The sequence below is a fragment of the Balaenoptera acutorostrata genome, chromosome 19 (assembly GCF_949987535.1).
Source record: "Balaenoptera acutorostrata chromosome 19, mBalAcu1.1, whole genome shotgun sequence".
Classification (NCBI taxonomy): domain Eukaryota; kingdom Metazoa; phylum Chordata; class Mammalia; order Artiodactyla; family Balaenopteridae; genus Balaenoptera; species Balaenoptera acutorostrata.
This window is the reverse complement of record NC_080082.1, coordinates 18923052-18937147: the sequence shown is the minus strand read 5'-3', so window position 1 is coordinate 18937147 and position 14096 is coordinate 18923052. Positions and strand designations below refer to the sequence as shown.

Genomic DNA, 14096 nt, shown 5'->3' with positions numbered 1-14096 from the left:
GTAAGAGGAAGGGTAAGAGAGAACTTCCATCTGAGTCAGGCCTCTTTCAAGAGCTTTTCCCAGAAACTTATCCAACACCTTTACTACATCTCATTGATCATCCTTGTATATAAGGAAGACCTGGGTATGTTTTTTTTACCTGAGTGCATTGCCACCGCTAACAAGATGGGGGTCTGTTACTAAGAAAAACAGAAAAAAAGAATATTTAGTAGGCAACTATTATTCTGCCACAACCAGGTATGTGAAACTTACAGTGAAGTTTGTTGGAGAAATTGGTTCAAACTATAATATAGGTCTTTCTTAAGATGGCAATGATATCTGTCCCAGGTTATTGCAAGAATAGTCCTATTAAAATCAGATTTCAGTCTCGAGTTCTTCTCTTTTAAATTTATATTTAAATGACTTTTTAGGTAAACTGAATATACCCCTGAGGACATAGTAACTTGTGACATAAGTCTACTTATCACCAGAAAAGACAAGTTAATATTGATTTAAATAAAACCTTATCTTTGCCTGCTTTGTTCAAAGGAACAGTACTCGAGAACTCAACTCCACTAAGTCATTACACGGGCTACGATAGAGTTTTTTCATGGGAGAGGTAGACAGCTAGCTGATAATCTCTACTCTTAAATTTCTGTGTTCTGTAATAATTAAAAAAAGAACTTTGGATTCTTAGCCAATCCTTTATTCAGGTACTTGAGCAAAACACTTAAGAAAAACATTGAAAAAAAAAAAAAGAGGGGCTTCCCTGGTGGCGCAGTGGTTGAGAATCTGCCTGCCAATGCAGAGGACACGGGTTCGAGCCCTGGTCTGGGAGGATCCCACGTGCCGCGGAGCAACTGGGCCCGTGAGCCACAATTACTGAGCCTGCGCGTCTGGAGCCTGTGCTCCGCAACAAGAGAGGCCCGCGCACCGCGATGAAGAGTGGCCCCCCGCTTGCCACAACTAGAGAAAGCCCTCGCAGAGAAACGAAGACCCAACACAGCCATAAATAAAATAAATAAATAAGCCCGCCTTCCTCCTTAAAAAAAAAAAAAGTTTCCTCATTTATAAAAAAAAAAAGAAAGAAAGAAAAACATTGACTCCAGGCATCCTATTTGACCAATCTTCAAATAAGGTGAGGTAGCCAGCCTCTAAATGAGGATGCAAGAAGGCTTCCTCTCTTTTACTCTAGGATCTTACTTTTTTTTTTTTTTTTTTTTGGCCGCGCCATGTGGCTTGTGGGATCTTAGTTCCCCGACCAGGGATCAAACCTGGGCCCTCGGCAGTGAAAGCACAGAGTCCTAACCATTGGACCACCAGGGAATTCCCTAGGATCTTACTTTTTCATCTAGCATCAAAAGCAATATGAATATACTATTATTCAGCTGCAGAGGGGAATTTGAAACTCAACTTTGAACTATCTTTTTCTAAGAACTGATAAAATTGATTCTTAGGTGACAGTTTGCAGACCATGTTTCCATTGATTCCTCTGGATAGTTCAAGCAGTAGACTTGAATCAAGTTAAATAGAAATCACCAGAAGCTTATAACTTAATGGACTGTTAAAAAGATTTTATCTCTTAAGTTGGTCATTATTACACACACACACACACACACACACACACACACACACACACAGTCTTTTCAGGTTAAAGGAAAAAAGTTGGTATTTGATGACACGGTAGATTTTGCTTTACCAGACAAGGAGAGACCTACAAAAGCTTTATCATCTTTACTTTTTTAAAAAAATATTTATTTATTTATTTGGCTGAGAAGGGTCTTAGTTGTGGCACGCGGGATCTTCATTGTGGTATGTGCGGCATGCAAACTCTTCGTTGAGGCAGTGGGACTCTTGGTTGTGGCATGTGGGATCTAGTTCCCTGACCAGGGATCAAACCTGGGCCCCCTGCATTGGGAGTGTGGAGTCTTAGCCACTGGACCACGAGGGAAGTCCCTGTCATCTTTACTTTTTGCCTCAGCTTCCCAAAAGTTCATGATCAAGCTCAATTATAGTAATTATAGTAATTCGTATAACCCTAGATTTGGGATATATTTATCTTCTGTTTCTTCTATTCAAAAATATTTTCTATTTCTTTCTTCTTGACCTTATTTGTATTTATGTTATAAAATGCCTCATATCCTTTTTAAAAATAATGTATAGGGCTTCCCTGGTGGCGCAGTGATTGAGAGTCTGCCTGCTAATGCAGGGGACGCGGGTTCGAGCCCTGGTCTGGGAAGATCCCACATGCCACGGAGCAGCTGGGCCCGTGAGCCACAATTGCTGAGCCTGCGCGTCTGGAGCCTGTGCCCCGCGACGGGAGGGGCCGCGATAGAGAAAGGCCCGCGCACCGCGATGAAGAGCGGTCCCCGCACCGCGATGAAGAGTGGCCCCCGCTTGCCGCAACTGGAGAAAGCCCTCGCACGAACCGAAGACCCAACAGAGAAAAATAAATAAATAAATAAATAAATAAATAAGAAAATCCTTTAAAAAAAAAAAAATAATGTATAAATCAATAAATTAAAGAAAACAGAGTACATGAGTTTCTAAGACATCCTCTCAAGAACTTGGGAAAGCCTTACCTACAGAATAGCGTGAACAAATCAGAGCAGTAGGATCTGAATGTACCTTCCTCCTCCTTTTCACATGGAACAGAGGTGGTAGTCAAGATTCATGTTCCCTTCTCCAACCAGAGCTGGCGTATACTGCCTGCCTGGATCAGACCAGAAAGAACAAAGCTGTAGAAATACCATTATTACTAGTAGCAAGCAGCTTAGCCCCCTTACCCCACCCTGCTCTGCCATGCACACACCTGAAGCTTCTCTGGCTATCTGTCCACTCTGAACTGTTAGATTGGGGAACAGGAATTCTACAGGAACCAAGGTTTGTGACAACAACATTCTGTGTGTCCAAGAAAGGGTTGAGTAAGGAGCAACTAGGAAGTTACCCAAATCTAAGAAACCTTTTCTAAGTACCTTAGATAACAGGGCAGCTAATGCTGAATGAGCCTGTTTTATCCAGGAACTAATTACTAGGATAAACTGCAGTGACTGAATGTAATATAGTTTCAGGTAGTGGTAGATTAAAAAATTGCGAATGATAAGACTGTTGTTCAAAATAATTTATGCACAAGTGAGTTGTAGGTCTGTATTAAAAGGCTCTAGTGGGGACTTCCCTGGTGGTTCATGCTAGAAGTGTATGACTCCACGCTTCCACTGCAAGGGGCACGGGTTTGATCCCCGGTCGGGGAACTAGGATCCTGCATGCCACGTGGCATGGCCAAAAAAAAAGAAAAAGGCTCTGTTGTTTAAGGTGGGGAAAGATTGGTAGATAGTCCCCTTGTTTTGCCTACTATCACACAGGCTTGGTCATTTCAAACCTAATCTATCTTGGATGTGTAAGACCCTTTATTTAAGACCAGTATACCAACCCATAAACCATAGAGACACTCTACAAGATGCTTTAAATATAGCATGCTAGTGCATTGCCTTACTGTACTCATAACTCCTCCCTGTTTTTAAAACTCGATGAATATGGATGTGGCAGTGTTGCACTCTGATCTAAAATATAATTGTGTTTTAAACAGAATTTAATAGTTATTTTCATTCCTATAAATGTAGTTTTATTGGTGGTTTGGTAGCTTTTCTTTTCGTTTTTTTTTTTGCATTTCTTAGCCAGAGTTTTAAGATTGTCATTTCTGATACTCTTATTCCAAATCTTCTGCTAGAAACTTAACTCTCTGCTAAAATACCTTCCCTTAAAACTCAGTAAAATGCAGACTTCTCTGGTGGCACAGTGGTTAAGAATCCGCCTGCCATGTACGGGACACGTGTTCGATCCCTGATCCAGGAAGATCCCACATGCCGTGGAGCAGCTAAGCCCGTGTGCCACTACCACTGAGCCTGTGCTCTAGAGGCCGCGAGCCACAACTACTCAGCCCGCATGGCACAACTACTGAAGCCGACGTGCCTAGAGCCCATGCTCCGCAACAAGAGAAGCCACCGCAATGAGAAGCCCGTGTACCGCAACAAAGTAGCCCCAGCTTACCACAACTAGAGAAAGCCTGCGTGCAGCAGCGAAGACCCAAAGCAGCCAAACATAAAATAAATAAAATAAATAAATGTATTAAAAAAAACAAAACTCAGTAAAATGGGGACTTCCCTGGTGATCCAGTGGTTAAGACTCTGTGCTTCCAATGCAGGGGGCCTGGGTTCAATCCCTGGTTAGGGAACTAGATCCCACGTGCCGCAACTAAAGATCCCGCATGCTGCAACTAAAGATCCCGCATGCCACAACTAAAGATCCTTCACGCCACGATGAAGATCCCACATGCAGACGCAGCCAAAAAAACAAACAAACAAAAAAACTCAGTAGCATGGATAATCTCTGGTATTTCCCACTAAATACTCATGTTGGCATATTAACATGAATAATCACTACTTTGATACAATTTGATCAATACTGCTTTGAGCTAAAGTACAGTTTTTCAATGCTAGTTAAATATAATTTGTTATCCATAAATGAAAAATGTTTATTTCCAAAAATATTTACTTTTTTAGAAATTTCTTTTCCTTTGTCTTTCCTAAGATGAAAATATTTATATTTTTCAGATTCTTCCTTGAGCTTTACTGGTTCTTATCTTGATAACCTAGCTTTGTAACATATATTATCCTTCAAAGTTACTTCTCTAGCCTCTGGGCAGTGAGCATTAGAGTTGGAACATTAGAGCATTAGAGTTGGTGGATAAAGTAAGAGGATGGATAATAAGGAATGCCATAAGAGAGAGTAAACTTTAACTAGAATGTTTGATTGTTAGTTACCTCTTGCTTTATTCTTCTAATATGTGAATAACAAAGATATGTTATAGGTACTGGTGTTTCCTACCATGATTGTGTGTTAAGCAGCTATACTTAGTAATAAATTTTGAAGATAATGAAATTTTAGACCTTAAAAGCCAAAACTTTAATCTTATATGTGCATTTCTTAGAAATGTAAGCCTGGGAATTCCCTGGTGTTCCAGTGGTTAGGACTCTGCGCTTTCACTGCCGAGGACGCAGGTCCAATCCCTGGTTGGGGAACTAAGATCCTGCAAGCCTCGAAGTGTGCCCCCCCCCCAAAAAAAAAGAAAGGAAGAAATGAAAGCCTGATAGATTGTTTTTATTAATAAATGTATCATACAAAAGTTTAAATATGTTATTAATGACTTATTTGTAGTCCTGTAAGTTAATCTTTTCTGGCCTAGTTATATTTATAGAATTAGAGTCTTTTACTTTATATTTCACTCATCTAGTTCTGTAACGCAAACTGCCCCCCAAATTTAGTGGCTTAAAGTAGTAACTCTTTATTGTTTTTCATGATTATTTTGGTTGGTTGGACTCAGCTGATCCACTCATGTGGTGTTAGCTGGGATCACTCATGCCCCTGAATTCGGCTGGGAGCTCAGCTGGGGTAGCTCAAGTAGAGGATTATATGGGCTTTTCTCTCCAGCATGCTAGTTGGACATTTTCATGGTGGCTCAGGGCTCCAAGAGAACAAAAGTGGAAGTTACGAAGCTTCTTAAGTGCTAGGCTTGTAACTTACACAGCATCACTTGGCCACATTCTGTTTGTCAAGGCAAGTCATAAGGCTCACTCTCAAGGAGAGGGGACATAGTTACTTTACCTCTTAATTGGAGAAGTGACGTGTGAATACAGGAATGGGAGGAATTATTGTCAGCCCTCTTTACAGACAATATGCCACACTTAGTATTACACTTTTGTCGTACAAAAACATTTTTAATCCTCAAATTTAAATAGCAGAAAATAGCAATCATATCTTTCTTTTTTGACCTGATTTTAGATAGTGATAGTTCTTCCTGGCAAATTAACAATAACTGTTTAGCTGAGTTGTTTAGAACCACTAATTTCTAGTAAGCAAATAAAATTTGTATATTTTTTTTCCTAGTATTGACTGTGCAGGTATTTTGAAACTCCGCAATTCAGATATAGAACTTCGAAAAGGAGAAACTGATATTGGCAGAAAGAATACTAGAGTACGACTTGTGTTTCGTGTACACATCCCACAGCCCAATGGAAAAGTCCTTTCTCTGCAGACAGCTTCTATACCTGTTGAATGCTGTAAGTGAGCCTGTGATATTTTAAAATTTTGTTTATAATAGGTTATTTTCTGTTTTGTTTATAATGTAATGTTTGGATCAAAAGTAAACTGAGGGGGCTTCCCTGGTGGCACAGTGGTTAAGAATCCGCCTGCCAATGCAGGGGACACGGGTTCGAGCCCTGGTCCCACGTGCTGCGGAGCAACTAAGCCCGCCTGCCACTACTACTGAGCCTGCACTCTAGAGCCCGCGAGCCACAGCTACTGAGCCCGTGCACCTAGAGCCTGTGCTCCGCAACGAGAAGTCACCGCAATGAGAAGCCTGCGCACCCCAACGAAGAGTAGCCCCCGCTCGCCACAACTAGAGAAGGCCCGCGCGCAGCAACAAAGACCCAACACAGCCAAAACTAAATGATAATAAATAAAATAAATATTAAAAAAAAATGTTTCCAAAAAAAAAAGTAAACTGAGGGCTTCCCTGGTGGCGCAGTGGTTAAGAATCCGCCTGCCAATGCAAGGGACACAGGTTCGAGCCCTGGTCCGGGAAGATCCCACATGCCGCAGAGCAACTAAGCCCGTGCGCCACAACTACTGAAGCCGCACATCTAGAGCCCGTGCTCCTCAACAAGAAGCCACCACAGTGAGAAGCCCGTGCACTGCAACCAAGAGTAGCCCCTGCTCACTGCAACTAGAGAAAGCCTGCATGCAGCAACGAAGATACAACACAGCCAAAAATGAAAATAAATAAATAAATTTTAAAAAAAAGTAAACTGAAGCCCAGGGTCTGGATAGCTGGTGTGATTTTCTTATATGGAAATAAGCTACATGTTTAGGTAGAGGAGTACTGATCTTGCAGTTAGAAAATGGCTTCTCATTATAATTTGACCCTAGGTAGCCTGTGTGGCTATAGACATTCTCTTGACCATAGTTTTCTTACTTGTAAATGAGGAAGGTGGGCTTGATGACACCTGAGGACCAAATTATGAAGCTATGATTCTGACATTAAGTGTCATCGATACTTGGTCATCTTTGTTTCATTAAAATGTCGGAAGATGCCTGTCTCTGCAAGCTGACACTTCAGCTGAATAGGGACTTACAGGATTTTGGTTTTTGTTTTTTTTACCAAAAATTTATGTACAACACCAGGTTGAGAAAGTGAATGCTTTTTCCCTGGTTTTTCAGAGCCAAGAAATGAGAAAAGGCCTAGAACCTGATATCTACTCAAGCCCTTGAGAACTGTGGACCTCTGGCAGGTTAGCTGATAGGACTGAAATATTGAGATTGCAATTTAGATTTTTAGGACACAGACTTAGAAGTGTTCTAATTCCATGTCTTAATTTTGTGTAGGAGGAAACTGAGGCACAAGTATCTCAAGTGCTCCTCCCAGGTTATTTGCTTGTTGGTGTGACAGAGCTGTGGCTAGAACACAGGTTTTCTTAGTACTCTTTTGATTATGTTATATCATTTTATTTCTATTAACCACATGCATTCTTAATTTGGGATCATACCTACTGTATTACTTTTCTATGCCTCCTTTTGCTGTTCACTGGGGTAATACTTTATCATTTTCCAGTCGACTGTGGGAATCACTGAGCAAATCCATGGTAATAGAATCACTGTAGAAGTAATTTTTGTATTAATTTTAAATAGATAATACAGGTACATGGTACAAAATTCAAAAAGAGTAAAAGAGTATAGAGTGAAAAGTAAATTTTCAAGTCAGCTAGTTCCCTTTCTTAGAAACAGCTATCATTGCCACAATCTTTGTTACCCTGCCAGACAAATGCCCATTTAAGCATATATTTCTCTAATTTTTAGCAACATAATTTAAATAATTTAAGTTCATAGAGTAGTTTGAGATTTTGAGATGAATTTACTCTAAAATTATTCTGTTTTCTCTTTTAGTTTATTAAATTATTCTGTGATTATTGTTGAGAGTATAGAAAATGCAAAATGGTACAAAGAGTAGCATTAAAATCTTTTTTGTAAAAAAAAAAATCTTTTTTGTAATATCACTTCTCTGAGATAGTCACTATTAACCTTTTTTTGGATTTTTTTCCTTTTTTTTTTTGGTCTACATGTGTGCGCGCATGTGCACGCACACACAATATTTGGTAGTTTCACTTATAGTGGGCGTTTTCTCATATAGTTAAATATTCTTCAAAAATGATTTTAGCACATGCATAATATTTTATTATGGCTGTGCCACTTGGTGAACATATTTTTGCTGTTACTTTGAATGTACTTGTGATAGCTAGTTTCCACTATAAATATCTAAAACTTGAATTAGTCTTACTCCCTAGGCTAGTCAGTGCTTGTTTTTACGCCCCTTCTTTGTGAGCCATTTAGAACATAAGTAAGGACATAAGTGTTTTCTGAGATCTAGATTTGTGCTTGGTACTTTCTAAGTTGTAGTTCATCCTAAATCCCAGACCCATCCTCTATGAAACATTCTCTTTGAATGGGGCTGGGATCCTAATTCATACACCTTTTGTGTCTTGGTATTAAATAGTTGGAAGAGAGGGAATTCCCTGGTGGTCCAGTGGTAAAGAATCCTCCTTGCAATGCAGGGGACGGGGGTTCAATCCCTGGTCAGGGAACTAAGATTCCACATGCCGCGGGGCAACTAAACCCGCGTGACACAACTACTGAGCCTGCACACCTCAACTAGAGCCCGCGTGCCACAAACTACAGAGCCCACGCACCCTGGAGCCCACACGCCACAACTAGAGAAGAGAAAACCCACACACCACAACTAGAGAGAAGCCCGCGCACGGCAACGAAAGATCCTGCATGCCACAACTAAGACCCAACACAGCTAAAAGTAAATAAAATAAATAAATCTTCAAAAAACTAAATAGTTGGAAGAGACATAGTGAACTGGGACTGCATGCTTCATAAAGGCAGTCAAGTTGTTTAAATTTCTTTAAAATGTTGTTCTGGCCAAACAAAACACAGCTGACCCTCAAAGCCACCAATTTTCCACCCAAGTAGTAGGACTAAAAGTAGACCTGTTTCCAAAATGTGAAGAAGAAAGTATAATCCACCCTTTTTGTTTGTTTTAATCCAGAGAGAAACCTAGTTATTGAGGCATTTGGCAGGAATAAACCCTTAGAGAACCTAAACAGTCAAAAGAAGTATAATGTCTAGCTTGAAACTCAAGCATTTTTTAAAAAGGAAAGAAAAGCCAGAAGTAGGATCTCCAGAAAATACAGCAACTTGAAATCAGTAGATATTAGAAAAAGGCGGCAACAAGGAAAAGTTAATAGTTTATATAATGACTTGTAGGCTTTAAGGAAAATTATGTTCACATACCCTGGGAAGGAAGAGTATAGTGCACTAAGAAATATTTATGTTCATTTTTAAAAATTCTGTATTGAAATGTGTACTTCATGTATACTTCAGTTATTTAGAAGATGTCCAAAATGTAATCCTGATGCCTCACTGATGATCTAGTTATTTTCGTGATGAAAGGGCTACTTGGTGTTTCTCCTTTAGAAACTTGTCTTCTTTTAATTGTATGCAATATAATTATGCATCTTCGGATTTAATTTGCTTTTTGAATTATATTAAATTTATCAATTTTAACAGACAAGTTGTGGGGAAGAAATGTGTTAAAGACAAGCTAAAAAGAGAAAAGTGGATGAGGTGAATGTGTTGGAGTCAATATAATTTGTAGGCATTAATTAATTTCTCTTTATTAGTTTCTCTATAGTTGAAGTCTAAGAAAATTATTTAAAATCACATGACTCTAATAAATCTATTTTGTTTTCTAAATAGCATAGCTATTTTAGTGGATATTGTTACCATTGCCTTGCATTTTAAAAACCCAGAGTTGCTTCTTTTATAGCTAGACTTTGTCATTTACATATGAAAGAGTGTAAACTAATATTTTGTTTCTTCTCAACTCTTAAAAAAACAAAAAAACAGCCCAGCGGTCTGCTCAAGAACTTCCTCATATTGAGAAGTACAGTATCAACAGTTGTTCTGTAAATGGAGGTCATGAAATGATTGTTACTGGATCTAATTTTCTTCCAGAATCCAAAATCATCTTTCTTGAAAAAGGACAAGGTAAATAATATAAGATCTGAGTTGACTCAGACATAGAAAACAAACTTATGGTTACCAAACGGGATAGGAGGGGGGGAGGGATAAATTAGGAGTTTGGGATAAGCAGATACAAGCTACTATATATACTATATAAACAACAAGGTCCTAATGTAGAGCACAGGGAACTATATTCAATATCTTGTAATAAACTATAATGGAAAAGAATCCAAAAAAGAATAAATAAATAAATATATATATATATACACACAACTGAATCACTTTGCTGTACACCAGAAACTAACATAACATTGTAAATCAACTATACTTCAATAAATAAATAAATGGATAGATAGATAAATAAGATTTGAGTTGATTGACCTCAGACTAAGGGGCACAAGGTTAAAGTGAATTATTCAGATGTTTCACTGACATTAATCACAAAATAGTTTTCTTAAAGCTATAGGCATCATTTACACAGATTTTACTGTAAACCAAACATCTATTAAATTTTCATGTGAATATTAAGTTCTCATTAAGGATGTCTCAAAAGTAAAAGAATCCCCCAATATTTCTTCAAGAGAATTGAAAATAGAAGTCACACAGAAATTTGGACACAAATGCTTTTAGCAGCATTAATCATAATAGCCAAAAAATGTAAACAACTCAAATACTTATCAACTGATAAATGGATAATCAAAATGTGATATATTCATAAAATAGGATATTAATTAGCCATAAAAAAGAATAAAGTACTGATTAATGCTACAACATGGATGACCCTTAAAAACATTTTGCTAGGGACTTACCTGGTGGTCCAGTGGTTAAGACTCCACACTCCCAATACAGGGGGCCCAGGTTCGATCCCTGGTCAGGGAACTGGATCCCGCATGCTGCAACTAAGAGCCCGCATGCCACAACTAAAAGATCCTGCATGCCTCAACTGAAGATCCCACGCTGAGGCACGCTGCAACAGAGATCCCATGTGCTGCAACTAAGACCTGGCGCAGCCAAATAAATAAATATATTTTTTAACTTATTAAAATTAATTTAAAAAATAAAAACAAGAAAAATCTCAAACAACCTAACTTTACACCTCAAGGAACTAGAAAAAGTACAAATGAAGCCCAAAGTTAGTAGAAGGAAGGAAATAACAAAAATTACAGCAGAAATAAGTGAAATAGAGATTAAAAGGACAATAGAAAATATAAGTGAAACTAGGAGCTGGTTCTTTGAAAAGAGAAACAAAGTTAACAAACTTTTAGCTAGACTCACCAAGAAAAAAAAGAGAGGACTCATGTAAAATCAGAAATGAAAGAGGAAATATTACAGCTGATACCACAGAAATACAAAGGGTCATAAGAGACCACTGTGAACAATCATATGCCAAAAAATTGGACAGCCTAGAAAAAAATGGATAAATTCCTAAAAATATACAACCTACCAAAGACTGAATCATGATGAAATAGAATATCTGAGCAGACCAAATACTAGTAGGGCGATTGAATCAGTAATCAAAACCTCCCAACAAACAAAAGTCCAGGATGAGACAGCTTCATTGATGAATTCTACCAAACATTCAAAGAAGAACTAATACCAAGCCTTCTAAATTTTTCCAAAAAACAGGAGAGGAGGGAACTATCCAAACTCATTTTTTGAGGCCAGCATTACCTTGATATCAAAACCATTACAGGCCAATATCCCTGATGAACATAGATGCAAAAATCTTCAACAAAATATTAGCAAACCAAATTCAACAGTACTTTAACAGGATCATATACCATTATCAAGTGGGATTTATTCCAGAGATAGACGGATGGTTTAACATTCACAAATCAGTCAACGTTATACACCACATTATCGTGATTAAAAAAAGCATTTGACAAAATTCAGCATCGATTTATGATTAAAAAACTGTTGGGCTTCCTTGGTGGCGCAGTGGTTGAGAATCCGCCTGCCAATGCAGGGGAAACGGGTTCAATCCCTGGTCCGGGAAGATCCCACATGCCACGGAGCAACTAAGCCTGCATGCTGTAACTACTGAAGCCCACGCACCTAGAGCCCATGCTCCGCAACGAGAGAAGCCACCACAGTGAGAAGCCTGTGCACCGCAATGAAGAGTAGCCCCTGGTCGCCTCAACTAGAGAAAGCCCACGTGCAGCAACGAAGACCCAACACAGCCAAAAATAAATAAATAAATAAATTTATTTTAAAAAAAAAAACTTAAAAAAACTGTCAACAAAGAGGGTGTAGAAGGAATGTACCTTAACATAATAGAGGCCATATGTGACCAGCCCATAGCTAATATCTTAATGGTGAAAAGCTGAAAGCTTTTCCTCTTAAGATCAGGAAGACAAGGATGCCCACTCTTGCCACTTTTATTCAACAGAGTATAGGAAGTTCTAGCCAGAAAAGTTAGGCAAGAAAAAGAAATAAAAGGTATTCCAATTGGAAAGGAAGAAGTAAAACTGTCACTATTTACAGATGATGTGGTATTATATATAGGAAGCCATAAAGCTCTATCAAAAAAACTGTTAAGACTAATAAATTCAGTTAAGTTGCAGGATATAAAACAAATATACAATAAATATAAAACAAATATACAAAAATATGTTGTATTTCTATATAATAATGTACTATCAGGAAGAGGAATTAAGAAAATATCATTTACAATTGCATCAAAAAGAATAAAATACCTAGGAATAAATTTAACCAAGAGGGTGAAAGACCTATGTATCAGAAACTACAAGATGTTAATGAAAGAAATTGAAGAAGACACAAATAAATGGAAAGATATTCTGTGCTCATGGATTGGAAGAATTAATATTGTGAAAATGTCCATATTACCCAAAGCAATCTACAGATTCAGTGCAATCCCTATCAAAGTTCCAATGGCATTTTTCACAGAAATAGAAAAATCCTAAAATTTCTATGGAACTGTTAAAGACCCCAAATAGCCAGAGTAATCTGGAGAAAGAAGAGCAAAGCTGGAGACATCACACTCCCTGATTTCAAACTATATTACAAAGCTATCGTAATTAAATTAGTATGGTATTGGCATCAAAACAGACATATAGATCAATGGAACAGAATAGAGAGCCCAGAAATAAACCTACACGTATATGGTCAAATAATATAAAACAAAGGAGCCAAGAATACACGATGGGCAAAGAACAAGTTTCTTCAATAAGTGGTATTGGGAAAATTAGCCACATGCAAAAGAATGAAAGTGGGCCACTCTCTTAAACCCTACACAAAAATTAACTCAAAATGGATTGAAGGCTTGAATGTAAAACCTGAAACCGTAAAACTAGAAAAATACGTAGGTGGTAAGCCATGGCATAGGTCTTGACAATGATTTTTTGAGTCTGACACCAAAAGCAAAAGCATCAAAAGCAAAAATAAACAAGAGTGACTACATCAAACCAAAAAGCATCTGCACAACAAAGGAAACCATCAACAAAATGAAAAGGCAACCTACTGAATGAGAGAAAATATTTACAAATCATATATCTGATAAGGGGCTACTATCCAAAGCATATAAAGAGCTCATATAGCTCAATAGCAAAAAATCAAACAATCCCAATTAAGAAATGGGCAGAAGATCCCAATAGGCATTTTTTTCCAAAGAAGATCACAGATGGCCAACAGATATGAAAAGAAGCTCTACATTGTTAATCATCAGTGAAATGCAAGTCAAAACCATAGAGAGATACCACCTCCCACCTCTTAGAATGGCTATTATTAAATAGACTAGAAAAAAACAAGTGTCGTCAAGGATGTGGAGAAAAGGGAATCGTTGCATACTATTTGTGGGAATGTAAACTGGTGCAATCACTACAAAAAATATTTTGGAGGGTCCTCAAAAAATTAAAAGTAGAACTACCATATGATCTAGTGGTACACTTCTGGGTATTTATCTGAAAAAAACAGAAAGACTTAACTTGAAAAAACATATACACCCCTGTGTTCATTGC

At 38.0% G+C, this 14096-nt stretch overlaps 1 protein-coding gene across 4 annotated transcripts in view; it reads left to right on the top strand.

The window, feature by feature from the left end:
• Positions 1-14096, top strand: part of NFATC3 (nuclear factor of activated T cells 3) — a 133096-nt gene that overhangs the window by 78638 nt on the left and 40362 nt on the right. For 2 of the 4 annotated variants that reach the window (XM_057533826.1, XM_057533827.1), the window contains exons 5-6: positions 5923-6095; positions 10003-10143. In XM_057533826.1, the coding sequence (XP_057389809.1) occupies positions 5923-6095; positions 10003-10143 (314 nt within the window). The remainder of the gene's footprint in view (positions 1-5922; positions 6096-10002; positions 10144-14096) is intronic. The other 2 variants (XM_057533829.1, XM_057533828.1) reach the window with 1 other exon arrangement.